Here is a 21,954-nt window from a genome sequence, read left to right on the forward strand (position 1 = left end):
GTTTATTGTGGACTGATAATACAATAGGCTTACTGAAAATAGATGGATCAATGAGTTTTCACGCATTTTTGTCAGTCAGCTCCTAAAATGCACTGCCCCTGACGTACTTGTGGTTTGGGCAACACTGTACCAGCAATTACCATAAGGCAGTTTTAATAAGGTATGAGCTGCACCTTGACAGGAGCATATTCAACATCAGTTGCCGGCCACGCCAGTTACACATCGATAGAAGGCTTCACATAAAAAGGTCTGGGTTGTATTTACCGGCTTCCAGCTATATTTAGAAAGAACAGTTAAGTCCCCCAAATCTGCAATTTATCGCTGATTTTAACACAGCCCTAGAGGAAGGCTGATTTGCAACTGTGACTTTTTACCAGTTTGAAGCAACGCCCTATTATTCAGACCCTTATTAAACTCTGCCCAGTTCGACTCAAAGATGTCTTCGACCACGATTTCCTCTTTCGTCTCTCTCATCCTCCTCCTCTGCGTCTTCCAAGCGGACTGCTACGGTTCAGGTGCGCCAATGACGGCCTGTGATTATGGGAACCCGATTCACCATTCCAGGAGCAGTAACTACACCGAGATGTATGTACCTCAGTCGGCTCCGAACAACCCCTTCAGGTTCCTAGCTCATTCCCCTACCTACCAACCAGGAAAGGGTCTGAGAGGTAACAAAAATATTTCGTATTTGTTGAGACATAGTTGTATTTTCACTTCCATCTTCTGTCATTTGCCACTCTCCACCCAGGTGTAAATGGGTATCTGTGAATCGTTGGGGTAAGAATTGCAGGGCTCTCAGGAAGAACAGCGTTGAAGCTCGTGATGCTTCCCTGGGTAAACAAAATCATTACTATTTAGAATTATTATTATTATTTTGTAGTTCTACGGTCTCCTGGTATGGTCTTCAATGGTAGAATATTAAATGACTTCATCACGATCGCAAAAACTTTCAAGAAATCAACTCAAGGGCAATTTCAATATAATAGTTGATTTATATCTTATAGAAATCATGTTATGATTACGTAAATCGTCATTTAATGGTTCGCATGTTTCAGTATGTGATGGACAAGGCGAACGAAATTTCTTTAGGCTGATTTGTCTAGTCTTGGCGATGTTGTTTAAACAAAGAAGTTAGACCTACAAGTGAAATATCGCAAAAACTATAAGGTATGTGAAAGTTTCCTGACATAAATCTTTGAGAAGCTTTGGGGCGTCAATTTCATTTATTATTTTATTGTATTGAACATATACAATCAGAACATATCAATCTTTGCTTAATCTTCGGTTTAGTCAAAGTAACTTATTGTGTTTCACTTTGTAAAATCGCTCAAATGAATACTACGAAGTCTTGATTTAAGAACTTTAAAAAATGTAAAAACATGTTATAAGGCTGATACCAATGATGTAGCGAGACCGGGGGGGGGGGGGGTGTTTCATCAACATTTTCCCGCGACAATTGTCAGCGCTGACTAAATTTTCCATAGGCTCCTTTGAGTTTGCACGCTATACATAGGGGCGTTGTTAGAAGGAATGCGGATTGACACCAATAAGCCACCTCCTAAAAAAAGGGTTACCACAAGCATAAACCTAAACACATTATTAAGTAGAAGGGGCACAATCAAAATGTCACCTAAAGATAGAGGTTGTAGATTTCGACGATGACAACCCATGAAAACTGCCTATTGTCTATTGCATTATCACCCAAGTTGCCTTATTATATCAACTCATACCAAACTCCCCATGGCATGTCCACCCCTGTACATGGAAGTGTAATAATTCTTGTAGAGGACCCTGTGCATTTGAATGTGTTTTTTACATGCTGAGAATCATCACCACCATGCTGTAAATGGTTCATTTTCATCATGTTCATAATTCGTCGGCTTTCCGGAAGAAGGCCATAACAGTAATACAGTGCCTCAATGGCAGTAACGGCGTTCTTTCGTGCAGCCAACAAATTGAAAACAAATTCCTTTTTCGATTATTAACAGGCTTTAAAGGTACTATTAAATGAATTAAATGTCCTATCTGTAAATTTTAATCGTTAGCAGTGTCTTAATAGTATTCAAATTATGCAAGGAAACCCGTTTACTTTCTAGACTTCACTGTCAGACACTGTTGAGTGACTGAATAACTTCTTTTTTTCTTTGGTAGTAACATACATAAAATGAGCTGTAAATGGTACATGAGCATTTGTCTACATTAATAACCCACTTCTTGTAATGGCCAAAATTATACTCATTGAATCTTTGCGCAGCACAAAATGTGCGACCATTCGGTACAAGGGTCTGAAAATCAGACTATTACTAAATAGATTGCAATCGCTAAAGTCGATTCGACAACGGTCGTTATTTTCCCACTACAAGACATTTTCAAGCCCTTTCGTTTTGAGGAAGTTCTAAATAAGTACTATCTTTCAAATGCCTTTGGAATTTAACCTTTTGGTACTTGGTACTTGTTAGGATTCCTCCAAAAGACGCCGTAAAGGTGTTTAAACTGGACGTGTGTCGTCATGTGCGGCCATCAACTTAAGGTGCTGGTTTTTAGTTGGTTTAAGCGCATATTTAAAAGCATTTAAGGAAGATTGGGATGAATTAAGGGAGAAAGACTGTTCCAGTCCTTAATTGTCCTTGGGAAGAATGAGTATGCATGTGCATCCGTCCTGACTTGGTTGATATGGAACTGTTGGTCATGGCCCCGTCTTGTTCGTTCTACAGTGTACCTTCGGTGAGTTGTAATCCTTGTAGTTGATGTCCATCAAATTAGTCATGGACCATTTTGTACACACAGGTAATACGAGACTTCTGTCTTTCATCCTGGAGGGGATCCAGCCCATTGAGACCTTCAAAGCAGTTACACTTGAATACCTTGCATTTTTTTTAACGAATCTACCTGTTGCATTCTGGACTCTCTCAATCTTGCTGATGTTGCTGATCGTATATGGATCCCAGGCTGAAGAAGCGTACTTAAGATGAGGTTTAACCAGCATATAATACAGCTTCTCCTTTGTTTTTGTTGAAGATTGATTGAAGTTACTTTACAAGAAGTTGACTACTTTCATGGCCTTACTTCTTGAATTTTTAACCTGCTTGTTCCATCTCATATCATTTTGAAGGATTATACCCCAATATCTGGTAGGTTGTTTCTGTTGTTTCTTCGAGATTGACTCCCATCACCTGGTAGGATGTTCTGTTTGGTTTCCTGTCCCTCGTGACTCGCAAAGCAATGTGCATTTACTCAGGTTGAAAGTCATTCCCCAGGTATTGGCCCAGTTGACCAAGGTCTGTTTGCGGTATTTCCTCATCTTTGGGTGATCTCATGGTGTTGTAGATTAAGCAATCATCCGCAAAGACTCTAGTAGTACTCATCACACCATTATCATTTTTTTTTAGGGGGGGGGGGGGCTACAAATCGGACATTCTACCTTTCAACCTTTTTCTTGAAGGGGTGAAATCAAGTCTAAATTTCGTTACTTGTATAACTGACCTACTGGCCTAGTGCCTGGGAATATTACAGTTTATATAATACAATATGCTTACTGCAAATTGATGGGTCAATGAGTTTTCATGCATCTTTTGTCGGTCAGCTCCTAAAATGCCCGACTACCGCTAACGTACTTCTGGTTTTGACCACACTGTACCAGCAATTATCATGACAAGGCAATTGTATTAAGGTATAAGCTGCATCTCAACAGGAGCATATTCGACACCAGTTGCCGGCCACGCCTGTTACACATTGGTAGAAGGCTGCACATAAGAGGGTCCAGCTATTTAGAAAGAGCAGTTAAGTCTCCCAAATCGGCAATTTATCGCTGATTTTAACACAGCCCTGGAGGAAGTCATCGATTTCTCGACTCAAAGATGTCTTCGACCACCGTTTCCTCGTTCGTCTTCGTCCTCCTCCTCCTCTGCGTCTTCCAAGCGGATTGCCACCCTTCAGGCGCGCCAATTGAGACCTGTGGTAACGGGAACCCGATTTACGGGAACCCGAATCACCATACCAGGGCCAGCAACTACACCGATGAGTATGTACCACAGTCGGCTCGGAGCAACCCCTTCAAGTTCCTAGCTCATTCCCCTACCTACCAACCAGGAAAGAATCTGAGAGGTAACAAAAATATTTCGTATTTGTTGAGACACAGTTGTATTTTCACTTCCATCTTCTGTGGAGGTGTCATATCATAGTGGTTCATTCACTTGACTCTCAATCCAAGGATTGAGGGTTCGAATCCCAGCCCGACACTAACCTCCTTTGGCAAGTCATAAACCCATATTTGCCACTCTCCACCCAGCTGAAAAATGGGTACATTGGAATTGCTGGGGTAAGAATTGCAGGGCCCTCAGGAAGAATAGCTATGATGCTCATGATGCCTCCCTGGGTATGCAAAATCATTATTATTTAGAATTATTATTCTTTTGTAGTTCTTGGGTCTCCCGGTATGTTCTACAATGGTAGAATAGTATATGACTTTAACACGATTGCAAAGATTTTCAAGAAATCAGCTCAAGGGTGTTTTGAGATATAGCTTATTGTATATCCTTTAGAAATCATGTTATGATCACGTAAATCGTCCTTAAATGGTTCACATGTTTCAGCATGTGATGGACGAGGTGAATGAATTTGCTTTAGGCTGATTTTTCCAGTCTTTGCGATGTTGTTTATGCCTAGGTCACATTTGCCGCGGCTGCCGTGCGGTCTAAAATATCTACGGCCAATAGCAATTATAGGACCGCCGCAGCATTCCCACAGTCACATACGGTAGCGGTCACATATGTTAAGGTAGCCGCACTGCGTATTTTAAATTTGTGGAGACAGAAAATCTCCGACTGCCGTACGGCCTTTGTAGTGATGACGCACGGTCGCCTTTAGGCGTCCCTGCGGCGGACGTAGCTTTTTGACAATACTAAGGTAGACGCAAGGTAGCCACAAGGTGCCCGCAAGGCGGCCGAAGGGGGACCATACGGCGACCGTGCGGCCAGAATGATGCTACCGCTTCACACCTGCAGTATATAAAACTCAAGGCTACCTTACGCCCGACGTACGGTCGCCGTTGAACCGCTCTACGGCATGGCTACAGCATGTCTAGTCGCTACGGCGAATCAAGAAATGAAAACCGTTTTCACTCCGCGTTATAATCCCACGGCGACCCGCAGGCCGCCGCAGATTCTCTGCGGCCGCCGCAAGTATCTCTCGATTTCGGGGGCGAACGGCCGCCGTATCCTGGCCGTAGAGCAAATGTGACCTAGGCATAAACAAGATCTTGCAAAGAGTTTAGACCAACAAGTGAAACATCGCAAAAACCATAAGGTATCTGAAAGTTTCCAACATGAATCTTTGGGAAGCTGTGGGGTGTATAGTTCATTATTATTTTGTTGTATTGAACATTTTATACAATCAGATTATATTAACAATCAATCTTTGCTTAATCTTCGACTTAGTCAAAGTCACGTATCAAAATCGCACAGATATTTCGAATGTCCATTTAAGATTTGTTTTAACACCAACGATGTAGCGAGACCATTCTCGAGCTCAGATTGTTGATGCATCAAACTTGGTCTCGAGTTCATGGCCTAAAATAAGTTGGGAAGCGCGTTAAATCATACATCGAGTATTCTGGGATGGACCGTTGCGACCGAACTTAATATTTTGAAGCAAGACAGGGGTTATTGAGTGTGTGTTAGTACATTGTAACTACAATTTTTTTTCTCGATTTTAGCAGGGGAAACCTGGGGGTTGGGGAAATTTGTAGGGTTACTCCCTTGGCTACGCCGGTTTCCCTCTAATGACACATAACTGTACTAAAATATATCCTCCTTGACTTGGCCTCACAACCCTTGGCTGTGTCGAGAGTTTGACATTTTGAAATTTCCCCCAAACCATGGTTATAACAGACGCCACAGCCCCGCCCCCAAGAAATGTTCTTGGAGCTAATTCAGTGGATAGACTATTGGTCTACATTGGCGCTCCTTTGAGTTGGCACGCTATAAATAGGGCCGTTATTAGAGGGACTTTGGATTGACACCAATTACCTCCTCCCCCCCCCTCAAAAAAAAGTTTCCACAAAAAATATGTACAACAGGTTATTAGCCCCCGAAAAAAAAGAGAGTGGAAGGGGCACAATTAAAATAGTGGACACTTAAAGCTTAAAGATTGAGGTTGTATATTTTGACGAGGACAACCTCCCCAGGCGCGGATCCACGGGGGGGGGGGGGGGCCAAGACCCGCTCGGCTTCCCCCTAAGAAATCCTGGATCCGTGCTCTGAACCTCCCCCCCCCCATACAAAGAAAAATGTCCTGTGACACTCATTGCTATCCTGCTCACTTTGCATTGGGCCCTCTTTTGAGGTCAAAGCCAGCTTGCTTTTGTTCTGACGCCATTGTGTCTTCGGGACCCTCCAAGCACAACAAATAGATTCTTTTATTTGACATAGTTTTCTTTCATATTTTGCACCTACGCACTAGATGAACCGACCTTGCCTTAAATATAAAACTATTCCAAAATGTGATGGTTAAACGGCTTTAGTTTTATAATCAAGGTGAGGCCTATTGATCAGGAAAAAAATCTTTCTGCCCCAAATCAAATTCTTTGAGTAAAGTTCGGGTCAATGATATCACCGACTTCACAATTCAGTTTGACCACCAGCATGACTGATTACACAGCAACTGAAGCATGGTAAGGTGACCACGCATTTTTTGTCTTCAAAACAGGTTGATGATTTATTCACATCAGACAATATGCAAAATTGTGAAGATATATACGCAAGACCAAGTTATCTTGTCATTTGGGGTCGATTTCCTACGGTACCATTTTTTGTGGAATTCTGTCCATAAGTTTAAATTACAATTTTTCAATTTCAATTTCAATTTCAAGTTCAATTTATTTATGTTTCCAACAATACTTTACAAATCAATTATAAACATTTTCAACAAATGTGGAAATACATATTGAAAACAGAGAGGTCCAATAAAAAGCAATGCTTGTACAAGTGTGAACAACTCAAATGATACTTTTGGGGAATAATGAGTAATTAAATTAGTCCGTAACTACAAAAGGAACTACAAAATAGGGGGGGGGGGAGTGGGATGTCAACAGAGACGAGAACGGGACAAGACAGAAGACAATCATAAGATTAGATAATGCAAAAAAACGGGTACAGAAAATAATAAAAAATGATGAGCTGCATGTGGGGTTGAGAAGATGAGGAAAGAGAAATGCGCATTAGAATGGAGATAAGCATGCAGGCACAATTTTATCAAATTACAAGTCATTTCAAAACATATTTGATCTGGTCCAAGCGCAAGTAGGCCAACAGTAGTAAGGCTATTAACATTATAAAATAAACAGATACACTAAACTCTCAAAAGAGAGCTCGTAACTGCTCATGAGTATCCACGTTATAGTATCAATACCAAGGAGTTATAAACACTGATAACTCCTTGTGCTATCGAACATGATTGCCACTTTTTGTACCGAGAGATATCATCTTGCAGGGGATGGGGCAAAAACGCCCCCTCCTGGATAGAGGGAAACATCTTCCAAACACCATAGATTTTCTATATTCGCATTACGTGCAACCACGCATGGTGCAATAAAGGGGAATAGAGTCCTGTTACCATGCACTCCTCACTGACATCACGTTTCTCAACTTGGCAGACGTGTTGCCCTTTAGCCTGCAGCCCAGTCTTGGAGATTTTTCAAGTTTTAAATGGAGAATTAATTTATCACCATTATTTATTTTGTACACAATGTTATCATCAGACACGAACTACAATACCCAGTAGTAGAGGAGTTTTGGTTGGCTCAAGCCCCCCCCCCCCCTCCCCTGATTAAAAAATAATAATCATTATGATAATAATAAAATGAAGAAAGAAAAAAAGAATCTTTAAGCCCCCTATCAAAAACTACGAGAAAAAAAATATGATATAACCCGCAAGTCGCCGCAACCTCCCACCCACGCCCATCCCCCCCCCAAAAAAAAAAATATATATATATATATATTCTACCGCTTCTGACTATACCTTTTTCTAACACCACCTTAAAACTAACATAAAACCATCTATAACCCTTGTCCTACCATCGTCCAACCTGATCTTAAGACAGAAGCACAACAGTATTATCGCAGGACGATTTGTCAGAGTGATTTTCGCATTAGTGATTGAAAGGGGAAAACCCTTTTGCCGGATGTCAGACTATAGTGCTACATTATGTACATGTATCTTCAGCCGAACATGAAAGTGAGATCGAGTCCAAAGTCCAGAACGTTAAACGAGGCATTACAGTCATATGTTTAATATATACAGGAAGTCATACAGGATAGCTGCGGATGGATATAGAGTCAGGCCCACGACGGGGAAACTGGGGAAAAAGGTAATCTACAGACCCCATCCCCTGGAAAGAAATTGGAGGTTGACCCTATAATATGTTTTGACACATGCTTGATAATGGGGTTCTCCTCTTTCATTTTAGTCAAACTAAAGGTCGCCCGTTTGGTATTGCTGTATCACCCCCCCCCCCCCCCGAAACCCGACGTTGAATTAGCTACTACTCTTCCCATAACATTTAAGCACGTTCCAACCTTATATCACATCGTCTCGACACCAGAAGGTCCAATGTTTGAGTCTCCTAAAACAATCGACTTCTACTCAAAAGTGGCGCGTTTACTCTAGCACGATGCCGTCGACTGTTCAATGCTCGCTCGTCTCCCTCGTCGTCCTCGTGTGCGGCCTCCAAGCCGACGGCTACGGCAGCGGGGCTCCGAAGTCGACCTGCCCACACGGGAATGCCATACACCGCTCCAGGTCTAGTAACTACACCGAGTTTTATGCCCCTCAGCCAGCGGCATCGAATCCCTTTATTTTCCATACTGAAGATGATCAATATCATCCCGGGAAGAGCCTTAGAGGTAATACAATTCGTTGTTTTAATTTCAGCTGGAGGCAGAGAAAGGTCAAATGTATTGTATATTTTTTGTTTTCCAAAGATACCATTATCTAACTGAGTTGAGAGGGTCATCATTTTGAAAGACTTGAATAGCCTCTCAGATCATAGACCCAGTCAGATATTACGAAAAAAATACACGGTGGCGACGTGCGATTCGCCCTCTAAACCTCTGAAATCGCCACAGTAAAAATCAAGACGAGGGCGAAAAAAAAATTCGATATATAATGAAAAATCGCCCCCGCCATAAATTGATATTCCTTAGGAATTAGTAAATCAATTTATTGATGTGTCTGAGTGAAATCTCCGTTCCAACTAAGTATTGCGAGTGACGAGTGCTGAACTGCTAGTGACCAAATTGGTACGTAATATGTTTATTTTGTCTTTTTTCTGACCCAAATTTTTATCATGGACAATGTAATCCCATTAAAAAAAATGTTACTCCGTCTAAAATTGTGTTATTTATAACTTAAAACCATTAAATGCGAGTATATTTTTACTGTTGTCCCACATACGGATATATTTGTTATAACGAAACGTGCAACTGAAATCAATGCCGGATTTTTTTCCCTATAAAATCGGTATAAAGCTAGTTTCGTAGACAGAAATTGAATTTTGTTATAAAAAAAAACCTTAAATAAATTTATAATAGATGTTCCTATACCTCTGAATTGTTCTTACAACTGTTAAATTAAATTATATTATTTATTTACGATGCCAGGCCCGTCATTGATGCGATGCCTGAGTGATGGCATCAATTTCAGTCTACGAAATTAAACTAGCTTTGGCTTGGCCTTTAGAAATAAAGTCTATACGTGAAAAAAAAAAATATGGCCATGATTTTGTTTCGTTATAACAAATACATCGGTATGTGGGACAACAGTAAAAATATTCATTCACATTTAATGGTTTTGAGTTATAAATAACACAATTTTAAACGGAGTTACATTTTTTTAAAATGGGATCGCATTGTCCATGCTAACAATTAGGGACAGAAAAAAAACTAAATAACATATTACCTACCAATTTGGTTGCTAGAAGTATGATGGCTAAGGAAAAACACAACTTATCGTTACAGCTTACAATTTGGCTTTAAGAAAGTAGCCCCCTTTTTTCAATAGTAGCCCCCACTTTTCTTAAAGTAGCCCCTTGGTTTTTTTTTATGCAATGGGGTAAAGTAGCCCCCATAAAAAAATTAAATCTTGGCCTGCGTGTCAGTGATAATATTTTCTTACGATATGAAAAACAAAGAGTTGAACAAAACTCTCCTTTCGACAAGTTTTAGTTACATGTACGTATAGATCTAAGCCACACGTTTAGCACAAAGTGAATAAATCATGGGTATCTGAATATGTCTGCAATACTCTACATGACATATGTACGTTACAACTGTATGTATATTTGCCTTTGCTTGGAATTTAAGTAGGTAAAACCATGTTTTTAAAAAATACAACCTTAAAAAAAAAAAGCCCACCTGAGCTCCAAAATAGCCACCGCAAAATAATGAAGGGGGGCTATTTTTTTAAGGGAAAATATGAAAAGAGCCCTCGTAAAAAAAAGTAATTTTTTGGTTGATCATCATGCAGTGGAGGTTACGACTGTTGACACTTGTGTGTCTAGAGTGAGAAAGTATACTTCACTTGTCATCTTTTAAAGAAATTTTTAAAAGTGGAAACTTGTACAATAATATGTATCGTATGGAAGGGCAATGCAGAACATGAAAGTGGTCTAGGTCAAAACCCCAACGTGTCATGATAGTCGACTCCTTTGATTGTGGGCATCAATGGAAAGACGAGACAAAATTATTCTAAAGGTCCATTAAAGATCTAAGCTATTTCTAGTCATATTTCGGATATGATGCCATATATCAAGAGCAAGCCTTGCGTGGTATTCCTACTGTGGTATTCTTCGGTATGGGAATACATATATTCAAACAATTAAAGAACTTGTTGTCTTCTGGCGATCCCCTTGCGATGTGTTATTGTTTCCTTTCTTTTCACATGTACCTTGTTTCTTGTCACTTTCTATGTGTCGGATAAAAAAAATGAATCTAGAATCAATCGGTTTTCCCTCAAGATTTCATCATTCCAAATGTCCATTGTATTGCATTTATCTGAACACGGTAAAACCTGCTCTCAGCTAGAAGCTGCTTTTCAGCAAGGCCGTGAACAGGAGCTCAATTAAATTTAATTCATTTTATTTCCATTTCTCGTAAAAAAAAATACATTCAAAAATACATTATATAATATAATTATAATAGCAAATATATAAACAATACAAAGGATATAGAGGAGCCAGCAGAGGCCATGGGCCTTTCAAAGGCTGGGTTCCAATGTCCTCAGATAATTATAAAAAGTAAAGAGAAAAGAAACAATGGGTAGTAAATAAACAAGTGAGTACAGGCTAATTAAACATTATTGTATTTTCGTTTGAGTGAGGCAAGAGATAGGCACATGTTTATATCAGTAGGTATTGTATTCCAAGTAATTACTCCATAATACTTTACTGATCTACGTGAAGTATGGTATTTTAACAATGGAATATATAAATCATTAGCATGTCTTGTGTAATGTGGATGAACATCCTTTGTTATTTTGAACATAGTATCGAAAATAGAAGGTAACATATCATTATTGTACATATACATAAATGATCCAACTTGCAATAATTTGTATTTAAAATATGGTAAGTACATTTAATTTCCTAAAAAGTGGTTCAGATGGGGTTCTCGGGTGAGAGTTTGTAATTATGTAAAACATAAACATGATTCAGTAAAGTTTTTGCACAATGTCTCCATATCAAAGTACAGTAGGACAGATGACGAAGAATGATAGCATTATAGATATTGATCAATATATTTAGAGGAATAAAGTGTCGTATTCTATATAGTACACCTATTGCGCATGAAATCTTCCGCCTGGTATTATTGATATATCGAGCCGAAGTAAGATTTTCATTAAACATAACGTTCATGAATACAGCATATAAAACAAGAATAACATAATTTAATGAATATAACAACAAAAATGATGAAGAACAATATGTTGTTAAGGAATAGATGAGAAACTGTAAATGAGATATTAACTTTATTCTGAATAGTAAAATGAACACTCATGGAAATGTCTAGATGCATGCTTTTTGTAAACAAAACAAAAAAAAACGACAAACGAGACGGCTTTTGAAAGTGTCCGCACACTCGCCTGCATCCCCACTGCCGTGTGTTACCCAAGTTAAGATAGGAAAATGAGAATATGAATATTTTCTTTCACCTATACAAGAGGTCATCGTTATTTTAACCGTTACACAATCATATAATAACCATAACGAGTTTTATAGCCTTGGTTTCAAGCTGTAGATTTAATATTTCCTTTTTTAAGAGAGAGACGCCAATTCAAACGCTAGTTTGGAATCTAATGCAATCTACCGCATGCACATAAAACGAGAGTCGGAGTAGATGAAAAGAAAGAAGAAAAAACTCATACAAACAAAAATCTCAAACATTAATTTGCTAAATATCACACTAAGAAAGTGGAATTTGTGTCCAACAGCCCCATTCCAATGGTTTTCGGTGCCCCTACATGTATATGAGAATGGTGCTATTGAAGTGATTTCAACCCCGATGTGTATGTTTTTAGGGCTTCAAATCACGTGCCATTTAATTAGCGTGAATGTTTTCATTTTTTAGTTTAACACATTTGTTTTTCTTCACGGGAAAAATGAACTTCGAACCTGGCGTGATAAAGCATTGTTCTTTGATCCAGGGTTAATATCAACAGTCAATGGTATTGAGAAAGATGTCATTCACGAAGAAAATACAATTGTCATAATCAATTTCACGATTGGCATTATTTCAATTTTACTCGAACTTTGGATTGCAGATAACGTTTGTATTTGCATGTCACAATTTAAGAAGTAATGAAGAAAGATAAGGCGAAGAAGGAGAAAAGGAGTAGAAAGAGTAAAAGAAGAACAAGGAGAGCGAGAACGAGAACGAGAAAAATACATCAGAAGAAGAATTAAATAAGAAGACATAACTAAATGAAAGTTTCAGGTTTTCCGACATAAAAATTATTTATTTTTCAATGGGCTTATCCATAGAATAGAGACCATCGCTATAACAGGCCATTTTCATAATGTAATGAAATTTGATGTAGGCCTATACGTCTTTGTGAAGTGCTTAGATACGAGTATTTTAATTCACCCATTACAAATAAATGTATTTCAATACCCAGAATGCAACATTGCACAGGTAAGTTGTTGCTAGGTAGGACAAAATTATGACTTGCTAAATTAAATTTGGTTTCATTACGAATAAATTATGTTAAATTATCTATTTCGGGGCTTGAGTAATGATGAGCAAAAGCATGAACCATCGGATAATTATTATGTTTTAACAATGAGCCCCCCCCCCCCTCCCCATCGAAAACGAGTGTTGCAGCGTTCAAAAAGCGGACCGATCTATGCAGGCCCCGCCCCCACCCCCCCCCCTTTAAAAAGGGAGTGTTTTTTTCTCTCTCTCTCTTTGGATTCCTGAGAAATTTAAAAAGGGGGTTATAAAAAATCTTCAATATCATAGATACGGGGTTACATTGAGCAGTGTTCCGGATTAAGGGGGGTCTCGAAGGCAGAAAAAGCCCGCGACAGGGGGTTCAGAAATGTTGGCATCCCTGAGAGGGGGTGTCAAAGGAAGGGAACATGCATACGCGTACCCTAAATAACACTGAGAGGGGGGAGGGGGCGGGATGCAGGCCAAATAGTATATGGCAGCTAACCATGTAACCTGAAACTTTATCTGTAACATTTTTGTCCTATTTCAGTGACCATTTCTGGTAGTAATGGGGAGCTCTTCAAGGGGTTCTTTCTTCAGGCTCGGGCCTTCAACAGCAACAAAACTCTTGGTGTCTTCTCGGACCTACCGGCCCTCACCAAGCCAGTCCAGTGTACCGGGACAGTAGATGACTCCGTGACCCACACCGGCAAGGAGGAGAAAGAGGCTCTGTCATTCCTCTGGACCGCTCCCGAGGAAGGCGTAGGAGACATCATATTTATGTGAGTAGTGCTTAAAATTTGACTTTGACTTGTGGAGATAAAATAAGATACAACTGGTGAATGCCATAGCTCGTCGGTAGTTTAAATTGAAATTCAAATTCAAATTTATTCATGTTTCCAATAAAACATTACAAATCAATTATAAGCATTTAAAACAAATTTAAGAAATACGTGTTGGAAACAGAGGGGTCCACTAAAAAGCGTGTATACAGTTGAATACATTTTGAAAATGGCCTATTCTTCTAAACAAATTTGTATTCACCTGTTACAAGGTTGTTTATCAATAGGCTTCTACAGTACTCGACTGCATAACTGTATCAGATACACTTCCTAACGTTTGATATACAGTGCGTCCCAGAAAAAAACTAAACCGAGAATTATCGATGTTTTATCATAACTTAATCACAATTATGATTAATAAATGAAACATATTTGTAAAGCTTAGATCCATCTCTTTCATTTGATGCAACTCATTATGATGCATATTTCACGTATGAGCGATTAAATCAATTTGAAGAGAGGGAACCAAAAAGTCATTTGGTGTACGGTATCTGAATTTCAAAGCGAAAATCACGTTTCTAGAAAGTTCATTTTCTGACCTTTCATATGGCATCTCAATCAGGAAAAATGAGCAAGGAATAACAAAGTTCTGTTTGTTTAAAGTAATGCTTGCATTTTCATAATTTGATTGAAACGAATTAATTTTCACTAGTTGCCTGCCGTAGCAACACACAGAATTGACAAAAGACTCAACTCCGTTTCGTTGACGATCAGCCATAGACGAAAGACTTCATGCATGGCTGATTAAAATCAAATTATGGAAATGCAAGCATTATACTTTAAACAAAGAATGTATTTTTTTTCTTTTTGTAACTTTGCTTAATAATGATTAATTTCTTTTATTGATTTTCATCATATTTGTTTGATTGTTGTTCTTCTGACATTCCTTAGCCTGCTTCATCCAACAAAGCAATATTTCTTTGTAAAAAACATGTTTGTGAAAAGTCAAATCATGGTCATGGTCATAGCAGGTAACTTTGGAAAATAGATCTCTATTCATTAATTTGTTTTCATCATATATTTTATTCTCGTCACGGTTTTTTAAGCATCTATAAATTGGGAAAATTCTTAAGTTTAGCGTTTCTATAGATTTCTATTATTACTGAAAGAGCAACCGATCACTGCCCTCGCATTCTGTATTTGGTGGGAGAACCAGTTGGTAGGTTGTCTTTGGCAATATTTTCCTACTGACAAGTGTGTATTCTCTGACATATTGGCAATATCCACATGTGACCCCCTCCCTCTCCACCCAACCAATTAAAGGCCGTAACAAGCTAGTCCAACGAAAAGAACACTAACATGGAAAGTATCATAGAAGAAAACAAAACTAATTTAAATTGCATATATCAACTGATAATTCTGCTTGACTTGATTACGGTAGATAATAATGTAACTTTCTATTCGTTGTCTGAAAAAAACTATTGTAGAGGTTCCGTAGCCCTTGGTCATTCAACATTCTACGTCAACATGGCTTCATCAATCATTGCAGAAGGCACCACAGGCAACGGTGAGTATCGTATCCGTTCAACTACCCCCCCCCCCCTACCCACGGACACTACCCCTAGGATAGTTGTCCGAGGGGTTGTTGTCCTATAGGATGGTTGTCCAGGGGTAGTTGTCTGGGGGTAGTTTTCTTAGGGGGTAGTTGCCTGGGAGGTAGTTGTTCGGGGGGTAGTTGTCCCGCGGTGTAGTCGTCCTAGAGGGTGGTTACCCTAGGGGGTAGTTGTCCTAGGGGGTAGTTATCCTGGAGGTAGTTGACTGGGGGTGGTTATCCGGGGGTGGATGTCCAGGGGGTAGGTGTCCTAGAACCGTGAGTATAGAAGGCCACTTATCTCTGGGCCTTGTTTTATGTTCGGAAAAGAATATAATAGTACTCAGGAAAAAAATAGATGGAAGGGAAGGGCAGGGAAGGAAAAGGAAGTGAAGGGAAGGGAAAGGAAGGGAAGGGAAATGAAGATTATTTAGGATGGAAAAGAATATAGAATAGAATAGATAAAATTAACTAGAATAGTATTTAGAAAATAATGGAATAGAATAGAATGAAACAGGAATTTAATGAATAGCAGATTGAGGATCTCTCATATAGATTGGACATCAAACATTTCCAAATAACGTCTGTCTCGATTTTCATTTATTTTGAGCATTTCATCAAAATTGTATTTTTGTTTTAATTTCCAAATGTATAGTAGAATATACAAGGTTCCTTTGTTGAATGTATTATGTAACGGTAGAACGGTAAAATTTGTGCATATGACCAAAATGCCTGGATTTTTTTTTTAACCCATGGTTGATTTTAATTGAGTTTACATTATGATGTATGACACTGGTATACTGGAAAAGGCTCTTGACTCTCATTCGATCCTTGCTTATCATGTTCATCCTAATTGGGCTAAGTGTTCCACCCACATTAAATGTGTCTCTCTGGACCTAGATGGTACCTAGGAGTGGGGGGGGGGGGTATTAATAACTGCAGCGCCCTCAGGGTGAACAGTGTTTAGACAATGTGTTATCATGTGCACTACATAAAACCAAATTGTTATTAAATAGCTTTATTGTTATTTTATTAAATTTTTGCAGCGGGAATCCTTCAGGTAAACCTGTGCGTGATGGTCATCGGTTTGATTGCTGCACTTATCTACACGACTGATGAATAATTAAGAACGTTGTCATGACGTACACGATGCAATTAGGGGATAGTGGAGTAGACCCCGGAGATATTTTTTTACACATTTTTATAATTTGTAACAGATTTTAAATCTCTTTTCAACTGATATATCACTTTTCACTCATTTTCATATATACAAATTTACCTCTTTATATAATTATTGTTACATGTTTATACAAAGTAGTAGTTTTAGGTGTCATGGGGTCGTTGTTTAAAGTAAGAAATTAAACAAAAATATGAAATAATTATTACAGAGGTGTCGTGGTAGGTGAATATGTCACCGGACTGTGGATCACAAGGTCCGCGGTTCGAGTCCCGCTGCGGCACTAATATCTTTTGGCAAGACATTAATCTACTCGACCCAGGTGAGGTAAATGGGTACCTGGCAGGAATTAATTCCTTGAATTGCCAGAGTGCCGTAAATGGCAATCATGCTCAAGCTGGGGTAATAATTTCCAAATTTGGAAGCGCATAGAGATGTTTCATATGATATGTGATATGTGCTATACAACAACCGAATGTTATCATTATTATTACAGAGTACAAATGACAGGATTATCCTAAGTAGTATCATACAGTATTAGAATAAACGTTCAGCATGTAAGGGAGAGAAAGAGATCGGAGAGTACTAATTAGTCCCGGACGTGTATTTTTTATTTACACGCAAGCGAAGGGAATTTTACGATTAATTCTAATGAAACCGCTCGCGAAGAGTCAAGACTGGATTGGGAGAGCAAAAGCTATAGCTCGAGCGCGAGATATAATACGCTTTGGGCATTGAGCAATAATAAGTGGGGTCTACTTGCCATATGCATGAAATAGGCTTTCTTCAACTTAAAAAAAAAAGAATCATAACTGCAAAAACGATATTAATAGCACATCATTTCTGCTATTCCATGTCGGTGTTATAGGTGTATAACTGGCATCGTTACTTGATTACATTGCAAAAATTGATTAGATTAGAGGTACTAAATTTATATTAAGTACAAAGGTTGTTTTAGTTTTTCTTGGAACACTTGAATGTTTATGGAACACCTGAATGTTTATGGAACACGTTTGTGTTTCTAATCTTGAAATGTTAATATTATTCTGCATCAAATATAAAATATTCATTTTTACTGTGGTATATAAAGGCATGAGCTTACTCTAATACATACAATATGATTATTTTTGTTTAAACTAAGAAAATACACCATGGTATCGCAATTTTAACAAACACATCATCATATTTTCTGGACATATCATCATCATGGCCATTGTCAATTCATATATTAAGGATACATGTAAAATAAAGAGTAAATCAATTATCGTCAATTTGTAGTATCCTGAGTGTGATTTGTATGATTGATTTGAGTCATAGTTGCATCTACATGACTAGTTGAAGAATAGATACAGTGCATGAACTGGAATATGTGGAGATCTGGAGAAATCAAGAGGGAGCTCAATTGGAATGAAGTATAACGAGGGATATTAAAGCAAGAGAGACTGGGAGAGGAGGGAAGCGAGAAGTTATTGAAATTGAGAGATTACTAGCTATTAATTAAGAAATGAATCCTTTAGAGTTTAAAGAAAACTGTCTCGAGAGATGGATATAAAAGTATTTTTAATGGAGATTGGTGCAAGTACGAGACAAATCGGAAATGGAATGAATGACAAAGTTATACATTTTTGAAAATCGAGATCATTATGTAATTAGATTGGAAATGTCCAACTGGCATTGTCACACGCGTAACGCATGTCACATATTGCGAGGATAACTCCATTTGATATTTGCACAAGATTACTCGAAATGTGTCGATTTTTCAGAATTGTTAAATAATGCTGGAACAGATATTTATTCACGGTGGGATATATTATTAACAAGTGAAAGTATACCGCCCCTAACAAAATTTAGAACACGTGGTTATGCCATAAGTGGGAAAATTGAATTATTTTATTTTGTGCAGACAAATTTATACAGTTCTCCTTGTAGGGCCTACGCATTACACATCAAAATTAATTTGACAATCAGAAATTTTTTATTTATATAATAAGTGCCCCCTCCCCATTTATTTCCCCACAAGAACCTGTATCCTTTCTCATAAATGCCCATTTTCGTCTCTGATAAAAGCCACTATTACAATCTGTTAAATGCCCCTTTCTTTCAATAAATAACCATTTTCCTTTATAATAAGTGGCCCTTTAATTTTTTGGTGAGCCGTGCCTCTTTCAAGTGCGAGAAATGATCCTTTTCACCTCTCATGATTTCCCCCTTTTCCTTTGACACGTCAATTTCCCTTCCTTATCATACGAGTTCCCTTTTTATTTATGATAAGTGCCCATTTCTTTTTTTGATAAAGGCTCCTTTTCTTTCTCTTAAATGCCACTTTTTCACCTCTGATAAGTGCCCCTATTTAAATACATTTGTCCTTTTTCCCTTGCCCTAAATGTCCCTTTTACATTCTCATAAGTGCCTTTTTTCATATCTGTTGAGTGCCCCTTCTCAGATTCGAGGCGTACTTTAACATGCGCTCTTTTGTAATTTGTATAATTATGTTACTGATGAAATTTATTTTCAGTCTTTTATGATGAGATTATGCTTAAAACCTTTTTTTCGAACTGCGACCTCACAAATCTTAAAACATGAATGTTCTTGATATCCACACAATCACACCGAACTACAAAGTATGGTGCTTTAACAGTATCTTGGACCATGTAAAGAGAGAAACAAATATTGAATCCCCCCCCCCCCTCCTCCTGATAATGTAAGCACAATCATGACAATGTAAAGGTATATACCAATGTCTAAAAATTATATATTTTCGTTTTGAAGTTTCCCTTGCTCTGTTTTACAAAACAAAACCAACTGGTTGTCAAAACTATGTGTGTGTAATGGCTCTGATCTGTGAATCTCTCTGGTAAAAAAAAAACAGCGCCATCTCATGTCAAACCTTTCTTTTGAATTCGATTCTGACAAAAACAGTAATTTTATATTTCATATACATATATATATATAATGTATCATATTATATATTACTTCTTCTAATACTACCATTTTACCTTCTTGTACTACTACTTTTGCACTACTAGTATCATGTTCATCATCATCACCGTTAATCATCAGAATCAACATAAGGCCCCAATCACTATTCATCATCATAACATCCCTAACATCATCTTCACCACCATACCATCATTATCTTAATTCTTAAAAGGACGTCACACGTAGCATTCCACTATGTCGACGTGCAAATCGAAAAGTCCCAATTAAACGTTCGCGGAGATTTTGAAAATATTAGAAAATGTGATATTCGATCTATGATTTCTCATATTCTTAACGAATTTTATTTATTTCAATTGTTACCAAATGGACGTCATAGTTTTTTACTACAAATTGGTTCAACTAGAAAATTTATCGTCGAAGGATTCCTGAGATATCGCGATCTAAATATTCGATGTCCGATCGGCGCGTGTGCGTGCTTAGTATGCTGCAACTAAAAAAGTAAAAAAAAAAAACAACGAGACCTTACTAATTCGCGCACGGGGTTTACACAGCGATTTATCAAAAAATGCGATCCATCCAAAATAAGGTAATTTTATAATTTGAAAGGCAACATATTTTACAATCAGTCGGTACCACTTCTCACTTACAATGTTGAGGAAATCTGCTCTTAAAATGAAGATTTCCAGACCTGGCTTTATTGGTCACTAGTAATTTGTCGGAACGGACGCAAATGACTGCACAATTTGCCGATCTTTTGTCAATATTTTCATAATTTCACACCCGATTCCTGAGAAAATTCTGTCTATGGGTAATTGTATGTTCCTCTTTCCATTTGTGATATCAGATTTCCAAAATCTAACCAATTTTTTTGAGAAAACGAACTATGGTCACGCGCGAACTATGGCACATCGCCAGGCTAACACGTCTACAGCAGTGTAGGCATACATACCGGGTACTACATGTCTACATCTACCACTGCTAATTGTCAATCAAGCTAGACTATGTACTGAACTTTAAAAGTATGAAAGTTGTCTAAATAAAATAATATATGGTAAACGACTAAATCTAGAGTTTATTCAATCGGTCAATATTCGTTGGTCAGACAAAATACAGTAATATATAATAACGTTGTGACAATAAAGAGAGCCCACTGACACTGCACTGCATGCACTGCCACTGGGCGACTGCCCCGGTGACTGCCACGATCAACACATCACAATCATGCAATACTATATACAGATATCTTCACACAAAAAGGATCTTTACTTACCGCACTTTTCTTGGGATCACTTCAATGTCGATGTTCCCCTAAAGATTGTCAGCTTCACTGAGATTTACTTGACAAACTTCTTTTTGAATAGAAATTCCCTTACAAGAAAATTGTTTCAGCGTTCGTGCTTGAATAACTTAAACACCTGTTCAAAGTTGCAAGTTGCGATTGGTTGCAAGTACAGACTACAGTTGCAAAATTTGCAATCGATTGCAACTCAACTATCTTGCAACGCCAGGCCAACGCCCCACCAGTCTCCTAAATTTCCTAGGATTTTGTTAGGATTAAAGTTTTAACAATTAAAATTAAGTTAACTTGATCTAGCTTATATCCCCCCCCCCCTCTCTCTCTCTCTCTATCTATATTTGTCTGTTTTTATCTCTCTTTGTATATATCTCTCTCTCTCTCTCTTACTAATACAACTTACTATGGTGTTGTGCACAAGAAAGTTTAAAAAGAATTTCAAAAAATATTATCCTTGTACAATTACATAGTGTCATAAGTACAATAATGCTACATGTAAAGTCTGCTGATATTGTACTAATTTAACTTTTGTAAATAACACTAATAAATACATCACACTGACTACAAGTTTATCAGAATTGTTAATATTTATCATTCCGACCGTTTTGGGGGTTAAGCCACAAGCAGAAGTAATAGAAGGCCAAGTGAGGAGCTTAAACAATGCGTCCGGACCAACCAAATGATGATGACCCAATTACATCGCCCCCTAAGAAGAGACGTACTTCTCAACAGTACAGATATTCGCTATCACTGGAAACCAATCAAAAAATTGCCACTGAGTTGAAGGAAATTAGAATGGTTATGGCCATGCACATTGGTATTGAAGTCAGGGTGCAAAATGATGAAATTTAAACTCATTTCCTTGCAATTTTTAGCCATATTACATATTACTTTTTACATTTTCAGTTTATTTTCAACTTCTTGTTGTTCATCAGAAGACTATAATATGGTGGGAAAAACCAATGTTT

The 21,954-nt window shown here is 38.0% G+C and overlaps 1 protein-coding gene across 3 annotated transcripts; it reads left to right on the forward strand.

Moving 5' to 3' along the window:
- The first annotated feature begins 84 nt into the window (after positions 1–84).
- LOC764045 (putative defense protein 3) lies at positions 85–18,023 on the forward strand. Of its 3 annotated transcripts, none has more exons than XM_030980547.1 (4): positions 85–668; positions 13,753–13,984; positions 15,472–15,551; positions 16,622–18,023. In XM_030980547.1, exons 1-4 carry the CDS (start codon positions 437–439, stop codon positions 16,696–16,698), a joined length of 621 nt encoding a protein of 206 aa, XP_030836407.1. In that variant the 5' UTR covers positions 85–436; the 3' UTR covers positions 16,699–18,023. The 3 variants fall into 3 exon arrangements, with proteins under 3 accessions (XP_030836407.1, XP_030836406.1, XP_001200225.3); XM_030980546.1 differs by lacking the exon at positions 85–668 and adding an exon at positions 3,673–4,104; XM_001200225.4 differs by lacking the exon at positions 85–668 and adding an exon at positions 8,519–8,900.
- The last annotated feature ends 3,931 nt before the right edge of the window (positions 18,024–21,954 follow it).

The sequence above is a fragment of the Strongylocentrotus purpuratus genome, unplaced genomic scaffold (assembly GCF_000002235.5).
Source record: "Strongylocentrotus purpuratus isolate Spur 01 unplaced genomic scaffold, Spur_5.0 spur5_scaffold_11, whole genome shotgun sequence".
NCBI classification, from domain to species: domain Eukaryota; kingdom Metazoa; phylum Echinodermata; class Echinoidea; order Camarodonta; family Strongylocentrotidae; genus Strongylocentrotus; species Strongylocentrotus purpuratus.

Excerpts from the sequence above, each read along its gene's own strand:
- LOC764045 (XM_030980546.1), top strand. The coding sequence starts at position 3,858 with ATGTCTTCGACCACCGTTTCCTCGTTCGTCTTCGTCCTCCTCCTCCTC. Across the intron at positions 13,985-15,471 it reads GTAGGAGACATCATATTTAT|AGGTTCCGTAGCCCTTGGTC; the intron begins GTGAGTAGTGCT and ends AAACTATTGTAG. Across the intron at positions 15,552-16,621 it reads AGAAGGCACCACAGGCAACG|CGGGAATCCTTCAGGTAAAC; the intron begins GTGAGTATCGTA and ends AAATTTTTGCAG.